The sequence below is a fragment of the Budorcas taxicolor genome, chromosome 18 (assembly GCF_023091745.1).
Source record: "Budorcas taxicolor isolate Tak-1 chromosome 18, Takin1.1, whole genome shotgun sequence".
NCBI classification, from domain to species: domain Eukaryota; kingdom Metazoa; phylum Chordata; class Mammalia; order Artiodactyla; family Bovidae; genus Budorcas; species Budorcas taxicolor.
This window is the reverse complement of record NC_068927.1, coordinates 52,879,774-52,900,252: the sequence shown is the minus strand read 5'-3', so window position 1 is coordinate 52,900,252 and position 20,479 is coordinate 52,879,774. Positions and strand designations below refer to the sequence as shown.

General features: G+C 45.7%; 2 protein-coding genes across 2 annotated transcripts; both read right to left on the bottom strand.

Moving 5' to 3' along the window:
- Positions 1-123: 123 nt before the first annotated feature.
- LOC128063880 (seminal plasma protein PDC-109-like) lies at positions 124-3,829 on the bottom strand. Its single transcript, XM_052656707.1, has 4 exons — positions 3,754-3,829; positions 1,960-2,004; positions 914-1,045; positions 124-260 (listed from the first exon to the last, which is right to left on the bottom strand). The coding sequence occupies exons 1-4, from the start codon at positions 3,827-3,829 to the stop codon at positions 124-126; spliced, it is 390 nt and encodes a 129-aa protein (XP_052512667.1).
- A 454-nt stretch (positions 3,830-4,283) lies between these two features.
- Positions 4,284-15,513, bottom strand: LOC128063973 (seminal plasma protein A3-like). Its single transcript, XM_052656798.1, has 6 exons — positions 15,499-15,513; positions 14,536-14,686; positions 13,152-13,226; positions 12,417-12,544; positions 11,753-11,914; positions 4,284-4,289 (listed from the first exon to the last, which is right to left on the bottom strand). The coding sequence occupies exons 1-6, from the start codon at positions 15,511-15,513 to the stop codon at positions 4,284-4,286; spliced, it is 537 nt and encodes a 178-aa protein (XP_052512758.1).
- Positions 15,514-20,479: the final 4,966 nt, after the last annotated feature.

Below are 20,479 nucleotides of genomic sequence, written 5' to 3'. Positions count from 1 at the left end.
CCTCCACCTGCCTCCTCTCTCTTCACTGGGCATCTGACTCCACCTCTTTATCCAGCTCCATCTCTTCCCTGCTCACCACTGTCTCTTCCCACCCTCCCTGGCCACTCTTACCTCTTTTTATGGCTAGCAATACTTCCAAGCTCCATCCTGGTCGTAGTTTGGAGAGAGTGAGCACCAAGCCCCCAAAATACTCCCAATTTTTGTGCAAGTCTCATATTTCTTGCCTCCAAAGATAAAGGGAAAGACACACTTGGCATGGTCTGAAAAATAGAAGGAATGGGTGAAACATTAATTGCGGGAGGGTTGTTTTTAATCATGTCAAGAGAAAAGGGGGCTTCCCTGGTGGTCTGTGGTAGAGAATGCCTTGCAATGCAAGTCAAAATGCTTTCTGTTTGAACATGGGTTCAAACCCTGGTCTGAAAGATCCAGCAGGTGGAGGAGCTGTTAAGCCCAGGCACCTCAACTACTGAGCTGACACCCTGCAACTACCGAAGCTTGTACTCCTAGAAACCTGTGCTTCCCAACAAGAGAGGCCACTGCAATGAGAAGCCCAGACACCAATGGAGAGTAGACCCCACTCACCGCAACTAGAGAACTGGGCATAGCAACAAAGACCCAGAGCCACCAGAGAGAGAGAGAGAGAGAGAGGGAGAGAAAGGGACATGAATGGAACACATGGGGCTGGATCAGGAGACGCCTGAGACTACCCTCTCAGTTCAGTTCAGTTCAGTCCCTCAGTCGTGTCCGACTCTTTGCGACCCCTTGCTGCATGCCAGGCTTCCCTGTCCATCACCAGCTCCCAGAGCTTGCTCAGACTCATGTCCAAGGCTTCCCTCTGGGAGGCAGTTATGGACTTTCCCCCTTCATCTGGGGAGCCAGGTGCTTCTCACACGAGGACAGGCTGCACACTCACCGCTCTCAGAACAGAATTTCCATCTTCCTACATAGTCTGCATCGAGGGAACACCACGGGAATATGGAACCATGGAATGTGCAGTCAAAATGCCTTCTGTCTTTGTAGGTGAACGGGAAAACACATGCTTCATCTGAAAGAAGAAAGACATTGTTCGCTTCTTTGGCACTCAGGGTTTCATGATGTCTGTGGTAACTCTGGCAAAATCTCCATCCAAGCCTGCCCATCAGCCCCAAACCTGCTGTGTACAGAGCCCCTGCTAAGCATCAGGGATGTCAGGGTCAATGTGGTGTGGTCCTTCCCTCAGGGACTGGGAAGGCTTCTCTAATTTTGGGAAGTTTCTACTTTATTTATTTATTTTTTGGCAGTGAAGAAAATTTTACTTAGAAATATAAGCCTGTCTATGTGCTGTTCTGTACTTAGTTGCTCAGTCGTGTCTGTCTATAGACACAGAGAAAGTGGTATAAAGAGTGACCGCTAAGTTGCTTCAGTTGTGTCCGACTCTTTGAGACCCTATGGACTGTAACCAGCCAGGCTCCTCTGTCCATGGGATTTCCCAAGCAAGAATACTGGAGTGGGTTGCCATTTCCTTCTCCAGGGGATCTTCCCCACCCAAGGGTCGAACCTGCGTCTCTTACGTCTCCTGTCCTAGAAGGCAGGTTCTTTACCACTAGCACCACCTGGGAAGCTGTAAAGAGTAACTAGTGGACATGTTAAAAAGATATAAATTGGGAGGTTTTGTGCATGGATGTGAATTTGGGGGAGTTTCTACTTTAGCCTCTGACACCAGCTCTGAAGCCTGGACCCTATGTTCAGAGTCCAATCCCATTGTCTACAAAACATTCATCCCTGATGCTGGGTTGGACACCCCCTGGGGGTATGTGTGTGACCGAGAGGGTAGCATTAGCTCATGCTTGTGAGGCATCTTTGGAGAATCCCCGTCACAGTTCCCCGGCCACGCATGTTAGTTTGTTGCACTGGGCTGTTCTTTTGTTGTCATTTGCTTCCCTTGTGGATCATCTTGAGGATCTGCACCAGGAACACTACCTTCGGGTGATTCCTCAGAAGACTTGTTTCGGGTAAGTTCATCATCTGGAGGAAAAGCAGGAGAAAGGGAGACCGATGGAGGAAGAGCAGTAACGAAGCAGCGTCAAGGTTTGGTGGAACAAATTGAGAGAGTAACGTGGACATATATACACCCCCGTGTGTAAAATAGATAGCCAGTGGGGAGCTGCTATATAACACAAGGAGCCCCGCCCAGCACTCTGCTGTCAACCTAGAGGGAGAGGATGGTGGGTGGGGTGGGAGGGAGGGTCAAGAGGGAGGGGACATATATAGTGAAGTGAAGTCGCTCAGTTGTGTCCGACTCTTTGCAACCCCATGGACTGTAGCCTACCAGGCTTCTCCGTCCATGGGATTCTCCAGGCAAGAATACTGGAGTGGGTTACCATTTCCTTTTCCAGGGGATCTTCCCAACCCAGGGATCGAACCCGGGTGTTCCGCATTGGAGGCGGACACTTTAACCTCTGAGCCACCAGTTTGTGTGTGTGTGTGCTGAGTCGCATCCAACTCTTTGCAATCCCATGGACTGTAGCCCGCCAGACTCCTAAACCCATGGGATTCTCCAGGCAAGAATACTGGAGCGGGTTGCCGTCTCCTCTTCCAGGGGATCTTCTCAACCCAGGGATCGAACCAGTGTCTCCTGGACCTCCTGCATAGGCAATCACATTCCTTTATCACTAACCCCATGAGATGCCCATATGCATATATAAATATATGTGTATATGTGCACACACATACGTATATATGGGCTTCCCTCCTGGCTAAGATGGTAACGAACCTGCCTGCAATGCAGGAGACCTGGGATCAATTCCTGGGTTGGGAAGATCCCCTGGAGGAGGGCCAGGTAACCCACTCCAGTATTCTTGCCTGGAGAATCCCCATGGACAGAGGGGCCTGGCGGGCTACTGTCCATGGGGTCACAAAGAGTTGGACATGACTGAGCGACTAAACACACACACACACACACATATCTCTCTCTATATATATGCACCTATGGCTGACTGGAGATGTTGTAGAAACCAAAAAAGCACTGTAAAGCAATTATCCTTCAATTAAAAATGAAAAACCAAAGCCACGATAACAGAAAAATAACAACAACCAAAAAAGAATGAAGCAGGGCCGCAACCGGAATATCATCTCTAGTGGGACCTGCCCCGCGTCTCTAGCTTTTATCTTCTTGTATGTTTTGAAGTCCTTGTTCCCCCTGAACAGATAAACTTGCTGACTAGAAGGCTAAGAGAACAGGTGAGGGAGACACTGGCCCGTCCTCACTGCTTGCCTATGGACCCACATGGATCCAGCTACGAAGCGCAGACACTGACTGTCATAGCAGACAATGTGTAGGGCCTGCCTGGAGACCACGCTGTCCTTCCTGTTTCCCACGACGTTACGGAAAAAAATCTGAACGGACTTTTTGGCCAACCCGGTATTTCAAACAGTTAGCTCTACAAAGATAGAAATACTCTTCATTTGGACAAGATAACCAACGCTGGGAGTAGGCGTCCCATGTCTGGGACAGTGCAGTGGAGATTTAGGAATGAGGCAGCTCCCCAAAAGGCCTTTGGCTTTACTGCCAAACTCACCTGGGTTTCAGTGTCATGGGGTTGGTGGGAAATTAATAAAATGTGAAACCCTTCATAGCTTCTTGCCCTTGGGACATACTCAAGAAATGGGAGACATATTTGTAACCACTATGATTACTCTCATAACTTTTACACTTCAGTCCATGTCTGGGGCAGGCGCTCTCTCACCAGGTCTAGCCCATCTCCCCTCTCTCACCTCCGTTCACAGGGTGCAGTTGCAGAATCACAGACACTCCAGCCCAAATCAGAAAGAGCCCCAGCCGCGGCGCCATGATAGCCTGTGCTCCTGCGACTGACCGGCATCCATCTGCTCCTTTTGTAATCGGTGACCTCACCATCCTTTCAGCCTGATAAGAATCAAGCTCACCTGGATGATGCTTGATCATTCCCCAGCCTGAGAGCAAGAAGTTCATCTCTCAGATGGACAGTACAGGACCTTGGCTGGCAGTTTCGTGTCTCCAAGCCTCAGTGGTTTGAAAGGCATTTAAAAGGAGACCTAGGTCCAGTGGTTATGAGGCAGCAGGGAGCGATAGCAGGAAGCGAGATCTTAATTCCCTGCCCAGGAACTGAACCTGGATGAGAACCAGGAATCCTAGCCATCTGCCAGCAAAGGCTAGACTCTAGAAGCATTTTTTCCCTGGATCTTTGCTCCCAGTGAAAAATGCATTTGTCACGGAGGCAAAAACTTGGAATGCAGGTACAAAGTTTATTGTTAGAGACACAGCACTACAGCTAGTGGGAGAGCGCACGGAAAAACAGTTTAGTTAAGTTAGAAGCAAGGCAGAGACGCACAACCAGAGGGAAAGGGTGTGGGTGTCTGCTTTAGTGAAGAGGAGCGCGGCAAAGAGACTGGTAAGTCATTTATATAAGTGAGTTCTTCAGGGTGTGTGTTTATCTTTAGCCAATGATCTGGTTTCCTTTTCTACACCTAACCTACCCTGGGGCCCTCCCCTGGGTGCTCATGCACCCCTTCAGCCAGGATGGATCTCCAGTGAAGGCTTCCGGGAGGAGCAAGACTCACTATGGCCTCCTGTTATCTCCTGACTTTTGACCCACAAGGAGCCTTTCTGCGCACATGGAGTGGCTCACTTGTTCCCAGAAGTGGAGGGTTGGGAGTGTGGAGACCCCTTAACCCTTTACTCAAACAGGGTTTTCCCCTCTGTCCTTGCCTTGATTATTACCTTGACAATTGCCATGAACCTTAAGGTGTTTACCAGAGACAAAGACTGGCTATTACCCTTGTTTCTATTGCTACTTCCATTCCTGAGAGCAAAAGGTGGTTGATGTAAGTGCCTTAACTGGAGCTCATCTGTCTCTTGTCTCAGAAAATGCCGACAGTTCTAAGTATTCAGACTGAAGCCCACTTCCTCATATCCCATGAAATGCAAACGGGGGGCTAGTTGTAAATACCTAACCTGCAACTCGCTGATCTCCTGCCTGAGTTAAGGCTCCATGCCTCCGCTGCAGGGGACAAGGGTTCAATCCCTGCTCAGGAGGTTAAGATCCTGCCAGCCACATGGTATGGCCAAAAAAAGAGAAAGACACTACTGACTTCCCAGTTGTAAGGACCACGGATAGTCCATGGTGTGAACTGTTCTAGAGTCAGGCAAAATATCTTTTCAGTTCAGTACAGTTCAGTTGCTCAGTCGTGTCCGACTCTTTGCGACCCCATGGATCGCAGCACGCCAGGCCTCCCTGTCCATCACCAACTCCTGGAGTTTACTCAAACTCATGTCCATCGAGTCATTAATGCCATCCAGCCATCTCATCCTCGGTCGTCCCCTTCTCCTCCTGCCCCCAATCCCTCCCAGCATCAGGGTCTTTTCCAATGAGTCAACTCTTCTCATGAGGTTAGATATATATGCCTAATCAACCACTTAAAGCAAGCAGAGTGCCACGTGACTCTGTAGGTGATAGTGTCGGATATTTTTTGCAAGGAAACTAAGAAACATAATGACTTGGTTGGTTGCGCCTAAAGTCACCGTACTAAATGGTGAAAGAAGAAGGTGAGCTCAGGAATTCAAACTTTCAGCCCAAGTGCTGCCTAAATGACTTGAGAGTTTCTTGAAGCCTTTCTCCTAGAGCTGCATGGCTGAAATCTGGAAATCAAACACAGAACCTCATCTTTCCACTGACAGATTTGGCAACTTGATTGCAATGCAAGTTGAACCCTTAGCCTCTCTATATGCCTACATTTGTTATTGTTGTTTCTTTGTTTCTTCTGATCACACTTTGTGTCATGGGGATTTGTTATTTCTGAGATCAGAGAGGGAACCCCAGCCCCCTGCAGTGGAAGCCTGCAGTCTTAACCACTGGACCACCAAGGAAGTCCCTGTCTATCGTTTTAATTGTTCTTAGCATAGAGGATTTATGGTATAAAACTTTATCTATTTCTTTTTTGGTCTTCCCTGGTAGCTCAGTGGTAAAGAATCCGCCTGCCAGTGCAGAAGACACAGGTTCTGTCCGTGGGTTGGGAAGATCTCCTGGAGAAGGACATGGCAACTCACGCCGTTATTCTTGGCTTGGAGATTCCAAGGTCCGAGGAGCCTAGAGGGCCACAGTCCATGGGGGTCACAAAAGAGTTGGACACAACTTAGCGACTGAACAGCAACCAGAACGGCAACATAGCTGCTTAGCTGTGTTAGCTTCTACTGCAGAGAAGAATGAGCCAGCCATGCACACACACATATCCCCTCCTTTTTGAGTTTGAGTTTCCTTCCCATTAGTCCCTGTCTTTACTTTTTTTTTTTTTAATAATAATTTTCATTTATTTCTTTGTCTTTGCCTGTGCTGGGTCTTCACTGCTCCAAGGGCTTTTCGCTAGTTGTGCCGAGTGAGGGCTATGCTCTGGTTCCAGTGCTCAGGCTTCTCACTGGAGTGGCTTCTCTTGCTGTGGAGCATAGGTTCTAGAGCACAGACTCGGGAGAGGTGACGCACAAGCTTAGTTGCTCCAAGGCACATGGGAATCTTGCCAGATCAGGGATTGACCTCATGTCTCCTGCAATGATAGATGGATTCTTTACCAATGAGCCACCAGGGAAACCCTTCCTAGCATCTTTGATGTTAAAAATAACTTCTTGTGGAGTTCCCTGGTGATAGAATGGTTAAGATTCTACACTTTCACTGCCCAGGGCCCAGGTTCAATCCCTGGTCAGGGAACTATGATCCCACAAGCACCCTGGCAAAAAACCAACCAACCAAAAAAAAAAAAAACCACCCAACAATAAAATAAAACCCATCAACAAAAAACCCACCCAAAATAAAACAACAATTCTTGTTTTAGATGAAAGCATAGACTCAATGAGAAACTTATACCAGACCTAAGAGACAGAAATAAATGCAGAGAGGGAGATAGAGACAAAAAGGGTGGGAGAGAAAGCAAAAGGAAAGAGATGGCCTTTTTTTTTTTTTTTTTTAAAGGTGGGGTGTGGGCACAGAATCAGTGAGAGTCATAGCAGATTCCCAGTATTAGGAGGAGGATGGAGGTATGCAGGCTGCCTGAGAAGTGGGCCATTGACTCTACCCCTTGCCATTCAGTAGTACTCGTAGGATCAAGAGAAACAGCCGTGCTGTTCCGATCATCCTCTATCCAGCCCACCTTAAATATTAGAAGAAAACCAAATACCCATCACCCAACACTGCGCAGATGAGGCTGACAGCAGTGTGTGAGCCTTGTATATTCACAGTCTGGGGAGGAGGACATTGCACACCACGTGGGGCCACCCAGGGTTTGCACTTTGGTGCAGAGCGAATAAGCAGGGGCTGCAGGCTGCTCTGTAGTAACAAGAGGTGGAGGTGTCCCCTGGTTCTCTTGGTTTGAAGGAAAAATCCAGTTATGAAAATTCATGAAGTTGATGCAGGGGGTAATGTGCATATAGATGAATCCCTGGGAGATGTCTAGGACTTTCTGATTAGTATCAAGAACATTCAATCTGTAAAAGAGAAGAACTCATTCTCCACCTCTCCCGCTGACTGATCAATAGTCCAGACTATGGAACCCGGTGTGAGCACCCAAGGAACTTTCTTATATTCTTGTTTTGTATCTTTTTAAAAGCATATGTATTTTTTCTTTCTGTTTATTTATTTGGCTTTTAGTTGTGGTGCACAGGCTTAGCTGCCCATCAACATGTGGGATCTTAGCTCCTTGACCAGGAATTGAATGCAAGTACCCCTGGTGGCTCAGAGGTTAAAGCGTTTGCCTGCAATTTGGGAGACCACGGTTCAATCCCTGGGTCGGGAAGATTCCCCTGGAGAAGGAAATGGCAACCCACTCCAGTATTCTTGCCTGGGGAATCCCATGGATGGAGGAGCCTGGTGGGCTACAGTCCACGGGTTCGCAAACAGTCAGACACAACTGAGGGACCTCAATCTCACCCTGATGCTGAAGCTGAACCTCCAATACTTTGGCCACCTGATGGGAAGAGCCGACTCATTGGAAAAGATGCTGGTGCTGGATAAGATTAAGGGCAGGAGGAGAAGAGGGAGACAGAGAATGAGATAGTTGGATGGCGTCACTGACTCAATGGACATGTGTTTGCGCAAACTCAGGAGACAGTGAAGGACAGGGAAGCCTGGCATGCTGCAGTCCATGGAACTGTAAAGAGTCACACAGGTCTTAGCTACTGAATAACCCCTGAGTTGCAAAGCAGATTCTAAGCCATTGGATCACCAGCAAATTTCCTATTCTTGTGTTTAAAAAGAGCTTTACTGAAGTAGAGGCTTCCTTGGCGGCTCAGATGGTAAAGAATCCGCCTGCAATGTGGGAGACCTGGGTTCCATCCCTGGGTTGGGAAGATCCCCTGGAGAAGGAAGCGGCTACCCACTCCATCATTCTGGCCTGGAGAATTCCATGGATAGAGGAGTCTGGAAGACCACGGGGTTGCAAAGAGTCAGACACAACTGAGCAACTTTCAAAAAAATTACTCAGGTATGGTTTGCATGCTGATCAAAAATCCACCTGTTCGATGTGTACAGAGCATTGCAGGAAGAAATTAAGATCTAAATCAATAGAAAGACATTCCACGTTCATGGATGAGGAGACTTAATGTTGATAAGATGAAAATACTCACTAAGTTGATCTTGCTGTTTTTATTTTTGCTTCTTTCCCTCGTCTCCTGCAGGTATTCCCATGTGTGTATGTTGCTAAACCCGATAGTATCCCACGGATTGCCAAGGCTCCACTGAATTTTCTTCATTCTTTTTCTTTTCTTCAGGTTGGATAATCTCTATTGACTGATCATTAAGTTCACTGATTTTTTTATTTTGCTAGCTCAAATCTGCTGTTGGGGCCCTCAAGCGGGTTTTTAAAATTTTTGTTATTATACTTTCCAATTTAGGGATTTCTGTTTGGTCCTTTTGGAAAAAACTTCTAACTTGCTATTAGTTTTCTCTATTTGATGTATCAATATCATTAAACTTTCTTTTAAATCTATGCCATGGATTTTTTTTTTTAGCTCTCAAATTTTTCTTTTCTTTTTTTTACCGAGGGTACAGTAAATAGAGAGCTTCCCTGGTGGCTCAGTGCTAAAGAATCTGCCTGCCATAGCAGGAGACGTATATTCGGTCCCTGGGTCTGAAAGCTCCCTTGGAGAAGGAAGTGGCAACCTACTCCAGTATTCCAGTATGCCTGGGAAATCCCATGAAGAGAGGAGCTTGTGGGCTATAGTCCATGGGGCCAAAAAAGAGTTGGACACGACTCAGCAACAACAACAGCATAGTTAGTAGACTTTTAAAAAGAACAGAATAATGCCATTTTCAGCAACATGGATGGGCCTAGAGATTGTAGTACTGAGTGAAGTAAGTTATTTGAACATATTCATAATATAAACTTTGGAATCTTTGTCTGGTAAAAGTCTATCATCTGAATCTCTGAAAGACAGTAACTTCTGATTGTCTTTTTGTGTGTAAAGTTCCCTTTTCTGTATCTTTGCATAGCTCATACTTTTTGTTGAAATCGAACATTTTATTTTCTTAAACATTTTTTTAAATATTGGCTAGAGCTGTTTAACAATGTTGTGTTAATTTCAGCGGTTCCATTGGCCATGTGTCTATTCTTTTTCAAATTCTTTTCCCATTTAGGTTATTATAGAAAATTGAGCAGAGTTCCCTGTGCTATAGAGTAGGTCTTTGTTGGTTATCTATTTTAAATATAGCAACGTGTATGTGGACATTTTATTTTTATTTTGCCTTTTTAAAATTGAGGTAGGTTGATATACAGTATTGTATGTCTCTGGCATGCAAAACAGTACTTCACCTTTTAAAGGTTTATTTCATTCATAGTCATTATCAGCTATTGGCTATATTCCCTGACGTTGTACAATATGCCCTTGTAGCTTGTTAATTTCATTCATAGTAGTGTTTACTTCTTAACCCTCTACTTTGCTCTTCGCCCTTCTCATTGCTGTGGCTTCTCTTGTTGCAGAACATGTACTCTAGGGTGCATGGGCTTCCAAAGTTGTGGCGCGTGGGCTCAGTGGTTGCAGCTCCCGGGCTCTAGAGCGCAGGCTCGATAGTTGTGGCCCGTGGGCTTAGTTGCTCTGTGGCGTCTGGGAACTTCCCGGCCAAGGGATGGCCCAGTGTCCTCTGCGTTGGCAGGCAGATTCTTTACCACTGAGCCACCAGGGAAGCCTCTGGTTTCCTTTTATTTTGATTGAAGTGTTTTTAATTAAAACACATTTTTTTCTGTTTTAAGTTTAAAATTATTTATTTTATGTCCTGGTTTCAAGTGAGGTTCTGCATCTCTGGCCTTAAATCAGAGGACAAATATTCTATCAACACAACCTTCTTGCACAGTGATTAGAAGTCTGTGTACCTTTTCCCCAGATTGGGACTGAAAGTCCATCACTAGTTCTCTTGATTCCTTAGATAGGCACTGGGTGCTTTTCATTAGGATAAAATTTTGTGGCTAGGCTCTTTCAGACCCTTCATTGTTTCTGCCACTTGTGAATTTAATCGTCTTTCAACCAGACCCAGTTAGTGATGGAAATAATATTCGTTTAAAATTCCTGTATGTTTTAAAAAGAAAAGTGGCCCTTTTGATCAATACCAAGGTATGTCAGGTTCTGCACTTAGGAGTGAGGCCACCCACGGTGAACACAGTCCATCCTGACCCTCCTCCAAATTCCTTCCCCCGTGGAAGATGGGCAGTTTAATTGTGAGGAGAGAAAAGACGAACTGGGAAGTCATGATGGGGACTCCTTATAGAGGGGCATCAGAGAGTAGCTCCAGGAAGGCATAACATTTCAGCTAAGACTGGAAAATCTTTATGACAAGGCCCATGGGATCCTTCTCCCACCCTACCTCAAATCTTACCATGGGGTCTTCACCTGTCAATCAAGCCCCCAAAAGGGAACAATTGTGATGCATACAGATGTTCCATTGGGACCCCGAAGAAGGGAAAGGAATACAAGAAGATCCTGCCTGGTCAACTGGTGCACACGGAGACCCTCCCATTTGATACACAGGTTTCTTTGTGGGACAAGGACCACACTTGCAGAGAAAGTGTTTATTGATCGGACCCATGCACAGGGGGAACACGGTGGCGATTCAGGGAACGCATTTCACTTCTGTCATCAGAGCATCACCTTCGTGCTTGAGAGTTGTTAATTTTCTTCACCGATGTTTCAAGGTCTGGATTGCACCCATGGCCACGGGTGGATGCGCTGGACAGTAACAACATGGTCCTGGGGTTAGTGGTAACGAGTCTAGTTTTGTTTCTGAGCCAGTCCCACAGAGGGCAAAGGTCTGCTTCTCCTTTGCTCTCTGCTTATCCCATCTCAGCTCCTACTGTCTCACGCCTGCTCCAAAGACTCTGTTGTCCTCTCTCTGCGCCTCTCTCCCCGTCTCTTCCGCCTCGTCTTGGCACCGATCCTCCCCAGATCCTCCCCCTTCCATTTGTCATCCTGCAAACTCCCTTTCTCCTTCCCTCGGGGACTCTCCTCTCTCCAGTGTTTGCATATATGCCTTTGTCTCGCCCTCTGTTTCCCTCTTTTGTCCCCTTTCTCCTCTTCATCTTCTCTGCGTGTTTCTCCTCGTGAAACTCTGCTCCTCACTCTTCCTTCTGCATCTTTCTCCCTCATCCCCTCCCTCCACCTTCCTCCTCTCTCCTCACTGGGCATCTGACTCCACCTCTTTATCCAGCTCTGTCTCTTCCCTGTTCACCCCTGTCTCTTCCCATCCTCCCTGGGCATTCTTACCTTTTTATTATTATTATTGTTGCAATACTTCCAAGCTCTATCCTCGTTGAAGTTTGGAGAGAGGGAGCACCAATACCTTTTAGTAACACTCCCAGTTTTTGTGCAAGTCTGATAAGACTTGTTTCCATAGATAAAGGGAAAGACACATTTAGCGTAGTCTGAAAAACAGAAGGAATAGGTGAAAACATTAATCGTGGGAGGGTCAGTTTTAGTCTCATCAAGAGAAAGGGAGGCTTCCCTAGTGGTCAATGGTTAAGGATGCCTTGCAATGCGAGGGACATCAGCTCGATCCTTGGCCTGAAAGATCCCACAGGCGGAGGAGCAATTAAGCGTCGGCATCTCAACTACTGAGCCAACCCGATGCAGCTAATGAAGCCAGCGCCCCTTTAGCCTGTGCTCCTGAACAAGAAAAGCATTGCGCCAGGAAGCCCACACACCAACAGAGAGTAGACCCCACTCGCTGCAACTAGAGAAAGCCCTTGCACAGTAATGAAGACCCAGAGCAGCCAAAAGAGGGTTAAAGAGAGGAAGGGATGTGAACGGAACACATGGGGCTGGGTCAGAAGATGTCTGAACCTTCCATCTAGGAGACAGCTTTGACCTTCCCCCTTCATCTGGGAAGCCATGGGCTCCTCCTATGAGCACAGTCTGCACACTCTCCTGTCTTAGTACAGTATTTCTGTCTCCCTGTATAGTCTGCATTGAGAGAACACCAGAGGAATATGGAATCATGGGATGTGCAGTCAACAAATTTTATGCCCCTGTAGATGAATGGGAAAACCCATTTCATATCTGAAAGAAGAAAAACATTGTTCGGTTCTTTGTCTCTTAGGGTTTCATGATCTCCATAGTAATTCTGGTAACGTCTCTGTTTCAGCCTCCCAGGTGCAGAGCTCCCTGCTAAGCATCGGGGATGTCAAGGTCAGCACGATGTGGCCCCTCCCTCAGGGATTAGGAAGGGTTCTCTAACTTTGGGCAGTGTTTGCTTTATTACATTTTTGACAATGAAAAAATTTTATATAAAAATATATGCCCATTTATAGATACAAAGAACTGGATGTAAAGAATGACTAGCTGGCACGTTAAAACTATATAAATTGTGAGGACTGGTGTACAGATGTGAGACGGGGCATTTTCTGCTTTAGCACTTCGGTGACACCAGCTCTGAAGCCTGGACCCTGGGTTCAGATTCCAGCCCTGCCAGCTACACGTGGTTCATGTCTGATGTTGTCTGGGGTCGCTCCCTTGGGGGACATGCACAGCTGCCTCCTCCCGGGACTGAGGGGGTACTATGAGCTCCTGCCTGTAAGGTGCCTCTGGAGAATCCCTCAGTTACCGCACATGGTAATCTGTTGCACTGGCTTGTGGCTTGTGGTCATTCTCTTCCGTTGTTGATTACCTTTGGTTTCTGCACCAGAAGCAGTGTCTTTCTTTTCTTCAGGAGGAATGCAGTAGTCCTCAGACAGCTGCTGATCTGGAAGAAAAGCGGGAGCAGAGGAGATGGACGGAGGAGGGGCAGGAACAAAGCAGGGTTAGGCTTAGGCGGGACGAATTGAGAGGATAACTTCGATACATACACACCACCCTGTGTGAAACAGACAGCTAGTGGGGAGCTGCTATATAACGCAGGGAGCCCAATGGCGCACTCTGTGTTGTCAACATAGAGGGGTAGGATGAGAGGTGGGGTGGGAAGGAGATTCAAACAGGAGGAGATATATATATCCCATATGCATATATAATATACACATATTTATATATACATATATGTATATATACATACACATATTTATGGGTGATTCACGTTGTGGTATGGCAGAAACCAACACAACATGGGAAAGCAATTATCCTCCAATTAAAAATAAAAAATAAAAACAAGATAACAGAAAAAGAGCAACAACCAAAATAGAACAAAGCAGGCCACAACCAGAATACCTTCTGTGGTAGGACCTGCCCTGCATCTCTAACTTTTATTTTGTTTTATATTTTGAAGTCCTTGTTTACCCTGAACAGATATACTCAATGACTAGAGGGCTAACAGAACAGGTGAGCAAGACCCTGACCTGCTCTTATTGCTTAGCTGTGGACATACATGAAATCAACCACAAGGTCAGACTCGGCTGTGTCACTCTGTTCCTAGGATATGCCCTGAGTCCACACTGTCCCTCTTATTTCTTGCAATGTTAAGGGAAAACACAGACTGAACCCAATATTTCAAACAGTGAACTCTTCAAACATCAAAAATTCTTCATCTGAACAACGTAACCAATCCTGGTCTAGGTTGCCCATGTCTGGGACAGTGCCATGGAGATTTACGGGTGAGACAGCTCTCAGAAAGGCTTTTGGCTCTGCTGCCAAACTCACCTGGGTTTCAATTTCAGAGAGTTGCTGTAAAATCAAATACCATGTGAATCCCTTCACAGCATCTGGCCCTTCCGGCATACTTATGGTAGACGTATCACCATGGCCACCTGATATGAATAGCTGACTCTTTGGAAAAGGCCCTGATGCTAAGAAAGATTGAAGGCAAAAGGAGAGGAGGATGGCAGAGGGTAAGATGGTTGGATAGCATCACTGATTCAACAGACATCAACCTGGGCAACCTCCAGGAGACACTGAGGGACAGGGAGGCCTGGCGGGCTGCAGTCCATGGAATTGCAAAGAGTGGGAAACCACTTAGCGACTGAACATCAAAAAGATCATTATGATTATGTGACTTTTGCACGTCAATCCGCATCTGGGGCAGGGTCTTTCGCACCAATTCGAGCCTGTCTCCCCTCTCTCACCTCCAATGACAGGGTCCAGTTGTAGAAACATGGACGTGCCAACCCAAATCACAAAGATTCCCAAACACAGTGCCGTGATAGCTTGCTCTCCTGTGGCTGACCCATGTCGATCTGCCCAACATCTCTTCAACCTGATAAGAATCAACTTCACCTGCACGGGGCTTGATCGTTGCCCAGCCTGAGAGCATGCTGTTCAAGTTTATTTCTCAGATGGAAAGTACAGGACATTGGCTGGCATTCTAATGTCTCCAAGCCTCAGCGGTTTGAAATACATTTAAAAGGAGACTAAGGTCCAGTCCTTATGATTTCAAGGAGGCAGAGCAGCAGAGAGTGCCAGCAGGAAGCGAGATCTTAATTCCCTGCCCAGGAATTGAAGCAGCCTGGATAAGAACCTGGAACCCTAGCCATCAGACAGCAAAGTCTAGACTAGCAGCAATTTTTCCCTGGATTTTTGCCCCCAGTGAAAAATCCATTTAACAGAGGCAAAAACTACAAATGTGGGTGCAAAATTTATTGTTAGACATAGCTCAAGAGGGAAAGCACACAGTGAGAAACAGTTTGTTTAATTAAGACAGAAGCAAGGCAGAGAAAAAAAGGGTGTGGTGTCCCCCTTAGTGAGGCGGACCGCGGTAAAGAGGTGGTGAAGTCATTTATGCAAGTCAGTTCTTCAGGGGCTTTGTTTACCTTTTGCCAGTTATCTGGTTTCTTTTCCTACACGTGACCTACCTTGGGGTCCTCCTCTGGGAGCGCATGCACCCCTCAACCAAGACAGATCGCAAGTGAAGGCTTCTAGGAGGAGCAAGACTCATTATGGCCTGCTGTTATCCCCTGACTTTTAACCCACAAGGAGCTCTTTTGCACACCTGGAGTATCTCCCTTGTCCCAGAAATTGAGGGAGGAGAAATCCCTTAATCCTTTACTCATTCAGGGTTTTCCCCTCTTTGTCCTTGCCTTGATTATTACCTTGACGATTGCCATCCCGATTTTCTCAAGGTGTTTACAAGAGACCAAGACTTTCCATTAACCCTGTTGTTTCTGTTCTAGAGAGCAAGCAGGAGGCTGATGGTAAAGGCTTAACTGGAGTCCTTCTATCTCTTGTCTCAGAAACCCTAACAGTTCTAAATATCCAGCCTGAAGCCTACTTCTTCAGACCCCATGAAATCCAAACAGGAAGCCAGTTATTTTTTTTTTCTGATTTAATTTATCTTTTATTTTTTCTTTTAGCAAACATTAGATAATATGAACAAAATTGTACTGTTAACTATAGTTACACATCCTTATTTTCTTTATATGTTATAAACATATTTAAGCAGATAACATTCACTGAAGGAAATTAGACATATTCCAGAACTCTGACACATACTTTTCTAAAAAAGAAAGCTCATCAGATTTTCCTACGAGACCAGCATCATACAGCAAACTAAACTAGTATATGATGCTTTTAACTTAACATGTGCCATTTTTCAGACTTTAATTTTAGGTCACAGCTAAAACAATTTTCAGAGAAGGCAGTGGCACCCCACTCCAGTACTCTTGCCTGGAAAATCCCATGGGCGGAGGAGCCTGCTAGGCTGCAGTCCATGGGGTCGCGATGAGTCGGACACGACTGAGCGACTCCACTTTCACTTTTCACTTTCATGCATTGGAGAAGGAAATGGCAACCCACTCCAGTGTTCTTGCCTGGAGAATCCCAGGGACGGGGGAGCGTGGTGGGCTGCCATCTATGGGGTCGCACAGAGTCGGACACGACTGAAGCGACTTAGCAGCAGCAGCAAAATAATTTTTATCTCAAGTTTTATGAAAGAACAGAAGCTGAAACATACAAATCCTGTCTGTAACCAGTTATAAATATTGAGCTGGAGCCTATCTCCTGCCTGAGTTAGGGCTCCACGCTTTCACTGCAGGGGGCATGGGTTCAACCCCTGGTCAGGGAAATAAGATCCCACAAGCAGCATGGTGTGGCCCAAAAAAGACTGCTGACTTCCCAGTCATAAGCAGACCACTGATAGTCCATGGTGTGAACTGTTTTAGGATCAGGAAAAATATCTGTTAGATATGCCTAATCAATCACTTATAAAAAACAGGGTGTTATGTGGCTCTGTGGATGATAATTTTGAACATTTTGGGGGAAACTAAGGAATATGATGACCTTGATTTGTTGCTCCTCACATCAGCACACAAAATGGTGAAATAAAAAGACGAGCTCAAGAATTCAAACTTTCAGCCCAAGTGCTGCCTAAGTGACTTGGGAGTTTCTTGACCCCTTTCTCCTAAAACTGCAGGGCTAAAATTGCTGGAAATCAAACACAGAACCTCATCTGGCCATTGGCTGCTTTGGCAGCTTGATTACAGTGCAAGTTGAACCCTCAACCTCTCAGGGTGCATACTCTTTTTGTTGTTGTTGTTGTTGTTTGGGTTTTTTTTGGTCCCCTTTTGTGGCATGGGGGTTCACTATTTCCACGAGCAGGGATGGGACCCAGGCCTGCAGCGGAAACCTGGAATCTTAACCACTGGACCAGCAGGGAAATCCCTCTATATAGTTTTTATTGTTGTTAGTGTATAGGATTTATAATGTATACCTTATTTTTTTTTTATTAAATAACTTTTATTGCAGTACAGTTGCTTTGGTCTTCCCTGTTGGCTGCTCAGTGGTAAAGAATTGTCCTGCCAACGCAGAGGACACGAGTTTGGTCCCTGGGCTGGGGAGGTCTCCTGGAGAAGGAAACAGAACTCAGGCTAGTATTCTCGCCTTGGAGATCCCAAGGTCTGAGGAGCCTGGCAAGCTACAGTCCATGGGGTTCACAAAAGAGCTGGACATGACATAGTGGCTAAACAGTAACAATGTAGTTGGTTTGCCATGTTGTGTTAGCTTCTACTGCATAGCAAGATGATATATAAGCATGTATGCATATATGCATATATGAATATATATGCATATATGCATACATGTATATATATTCCTTCCTTTTTGAATTTCCCTTCCGTTAGTCCCTGTCTCCTGTTTTCCTCTTTTTTTTTATTTATAATTTTTACTTATTTACTTGTTTTTGGTCTGTGGTGGGTCTTCATTGCTCCAGCAAACAACAACAAAGGACTTTCCGCCAGTTGTGACAAGCAGGGTCTACCCCCTAGTTCCAGCGCTCAGGCTTCTCATTGTGGAGACTTCTCCTGGTGCCACGCACAGACTCTAGAGCACAGATTCAATAGTGGTGGCACACAAGCTTAGTTGCTCTGAGGCATGCGGGATCTTCCCAGATCAGGGACCGATCTCGCGTCTCCTGCATTGGCTGGCAGGTTCTTTATCACTGAGCCACTTGGGAAACCCTTCCTAGCATCTTTGAGTGTTAAAAAAAAAAAAAAATTTGTGCAATTCGCTGGCGATGGAATGGTTAAGACTCTGCCCTTTCATTGCCCTTTCATTGCCTAGGTTCAATCCCTAGTCTGGGAACTATGATCCCACAAGCACCAAGGCAAAAAACCAAACAAACGACCAGACCAGAAACCATCCCAAACAAAAACAACAACAAAAAACCTCTTTTTTTTTTTTTTTTTGTGAAAACCTCGACTCAGCAAGAAATTTATACCAGATCTGAGTGATAGAAACAAATGTAGAGAGAAATAGAAACAATGAGAGTACGGGAGAAATAAAAAGGAAAAATAAGGCAGGTTTTTTTTTTTTTTTAGTGTGGAATGTGGGAATAAAAACAGTGAAAGTGAAAGTGAAGTCGCTCAGTCATGTTTGAGACCCTGTGGACTGTGGCCTGCCAGGCTCCTCCGTCCACGGGATTCTCCAGGTAAGAATACTGGAGTGGGTTGCCATTTCCTTCTCCAGGGCATCTTCCCAACCCAGGGGTTGAACCTGGGTCTCCGGCACTGCAGGCAGACGCTTTACCCTCTGAACCACCAGGGAAAAACAGTGAGAATCATAGCAAATTCCCAGTATTAGGAGGAGGATGGAGGCATGCAGGCTGCCAGAGAAGTGGGCCTTCTGCCCCTCGCAGTTCAGTAGCACTGGTAGAGTCATGAGGGAAAAGGCCATGCTGTTCTGACCATCTTCTATTCAGTCCACCTTAAATATTAGGAATGAACCACACACGCGACACCCGACACTGCACAGATGAGGCTAACAGCAGTGTATGAGCCACAAATATTCACAGCCTGGGGAGGAGGACATTCCACATCACGTGGGGCCACCCAGGGTTTGCACTTGGGTGCAGAGCGAATAAGCAGGAGCTGCGGGAGGCAGGCTTTGTGGCAAGAAGAGGAGGAGGTGCCCCCTGGTTCTCTTGGTTTGAAGGAAAAATCCAGTCATGAAAATTCATGAGCTTAATGCAGGGGGGATAATATGCATATATCCTGGGGGATGTCTAGGACTTTCTGATAAGTATCAAGAACATTCAATCTGTAAATGAGAACTCATTGTCCATCTCTCCTGCTGACGGGATAATAGTCCAGGCCATGGGACCCATGGAACTTCCTTTTATTCTTTCTTTTTCTTTTTTTTAAGTCTCTATTTTTTCTTTCTTTCTTTTTACTTATTTATTTGGCTGTTTCGGGTCTTTAGTTGTGGCATTCAAGTTTAGTTGCCTGTCGACATCTGGGATCTTAGCTCCCTGACTAGGGATTGAACCGGTATACCCTGTGTTGCAAAGCAGATTCTTAGCCACTGGACCATCAGGGAATTCCCTATTCTAGTTTTTAAAAAGAGCTTTGCTGAGTACAGTTTGCATGCCTATCAAAAACCCACCTGTTTGATGTGTACAGAGCATTGTAGAAAGAAATTAAGAAGACGTAAATCCATAGAAAGACATTTTATCTTCATGGTTGAGGAGACTTAACATTGTTATGATGGCAATACTCGACAAACTGATCTTACTACCATTTCTGCCCCTTTCTTCTCCGGGTGATATTCCTATGTGTGCATGTTGCTAAATGGGGTAGTGGCCCATGGGTTGCCAAGGCCTTGTTGAATTTTCTTCTTTTATTTTTCTAAAATTGTGCTTAGTCGCTCAGTCCTGTCTGACTCTTTGAGACCCCGTGGACTGTAGCCCACCAGGCTCCTCTTTCCATGCGGACTCTCCAGGCAAGAACACTGGAGTGGGTTGCCGTTTCCTCCTCCAGTTTTTCAGATTGGATTATCTTTATTGATCTGTCACCTAGTTCACTGATCCTCTTGTTAGCTCAAGTCTGCTGTTGGGGCCCTCTAGTGAGTTTTTTGTTGTTTTTGTTATTGTGCTTTCCAACGAAGGAATTTACATTTGGTCCTTTTGAAAAAACATTCTAATTATTGGTATTCTCTATTTGATGTATCAATATCATTACATTTTCTTTTAAATTTATTTGTTGTTTTGTTCAGTCGCTCAGTCATATCCAACTCTTTGTGACCCCATGGATTGCAGCATGCCAGGCTTCCCTGCCTTTCACTATCTCCTGGAGTTTTCTCAAACTCATCTCTGTTGAATCAGTGAGGCCATCCAACACATCTCATCCTCTCTTGCCGCCTTCTCCTCCCACCCTCAATCTTTCCCAGCATCAGGGTATTTTTCAATGAGCCAGCTCTTCACATCAGGTGGCCAAAGTGTTGGCGCTTCAGCTTCAGCATCAGTCCTTCCAATGAATATTCAGGGTTGATTTCCTTTAGGATGGACTGGATTGATCTCCTTACTACCTGAGAGACTCTCAAGAGTCTTCTCCAACACCACAGTTCAAAAGCATCAGTTCTTCAGCACTCGGCCTTCTTTATGATCCAACTCACATCTGTATACGACTACCGGAAAAACCATAGTTTTGACTATATGGACTTTTTATTGGCAAATCAATGCCTCTGGTGCTTAATACACTTTTATAGGTTTGTCATAGCTTTTCTTCCAAGGAGCAAGGATCTTTTAATTTCATGGTTGCAGTCACCACCCACAGTGATTTTGGAGCCCAAGAAAATAAAGTC

What these genes read in the sequence shown, in the direction of transcription:
- LOC128063880 (XM_052656707.1), bottom strand. Translation starts at nt 3,829, where the DNA reads ATGGCGCCGCGGCTGGGGCTCTTTCTGATTTGGGCTGGAGTGTCTGTG. An exon ending in ACTGCACCCTGTGAACGGAG is followed by an intron (nt 2,005 to 3,753) that starts GTGAGAGAGGGG and finishes CTTTTCCTCCAG; the next exon opens with ATGATGAACTTACCCGAAAC. An exon ending in TTCTGAGGAATCACCCGAAG is followed by an intron (nt 1,046 to 1,959) that starts GTAGTGTTCCTG and finishes TTCTTCTTTCAG; the next exon opens with ATGAAGCATGTGTTTTCCCG.
- LOC128063973 (XM_052656798.1), bottom strand. An exon ending in ACTGGACCCTGTCATTGGAG is followed by an intron (nt 13,227 to 14,535) that starts GTGAGAGAGGGG and finishes CTTTTCTTCCAG; the next exon opens with ATCAGCAGCTGTCTGAGGAC. An exon ending in TTCTGGTGCAGAAACCAAAG is followed by an intron (nt 12,545 to 13,151) that starts GTAATCAACAAC and finishes TTCTTCTTTCAG; the next exon opens with ATATGAAATGGGTTTTCCCA.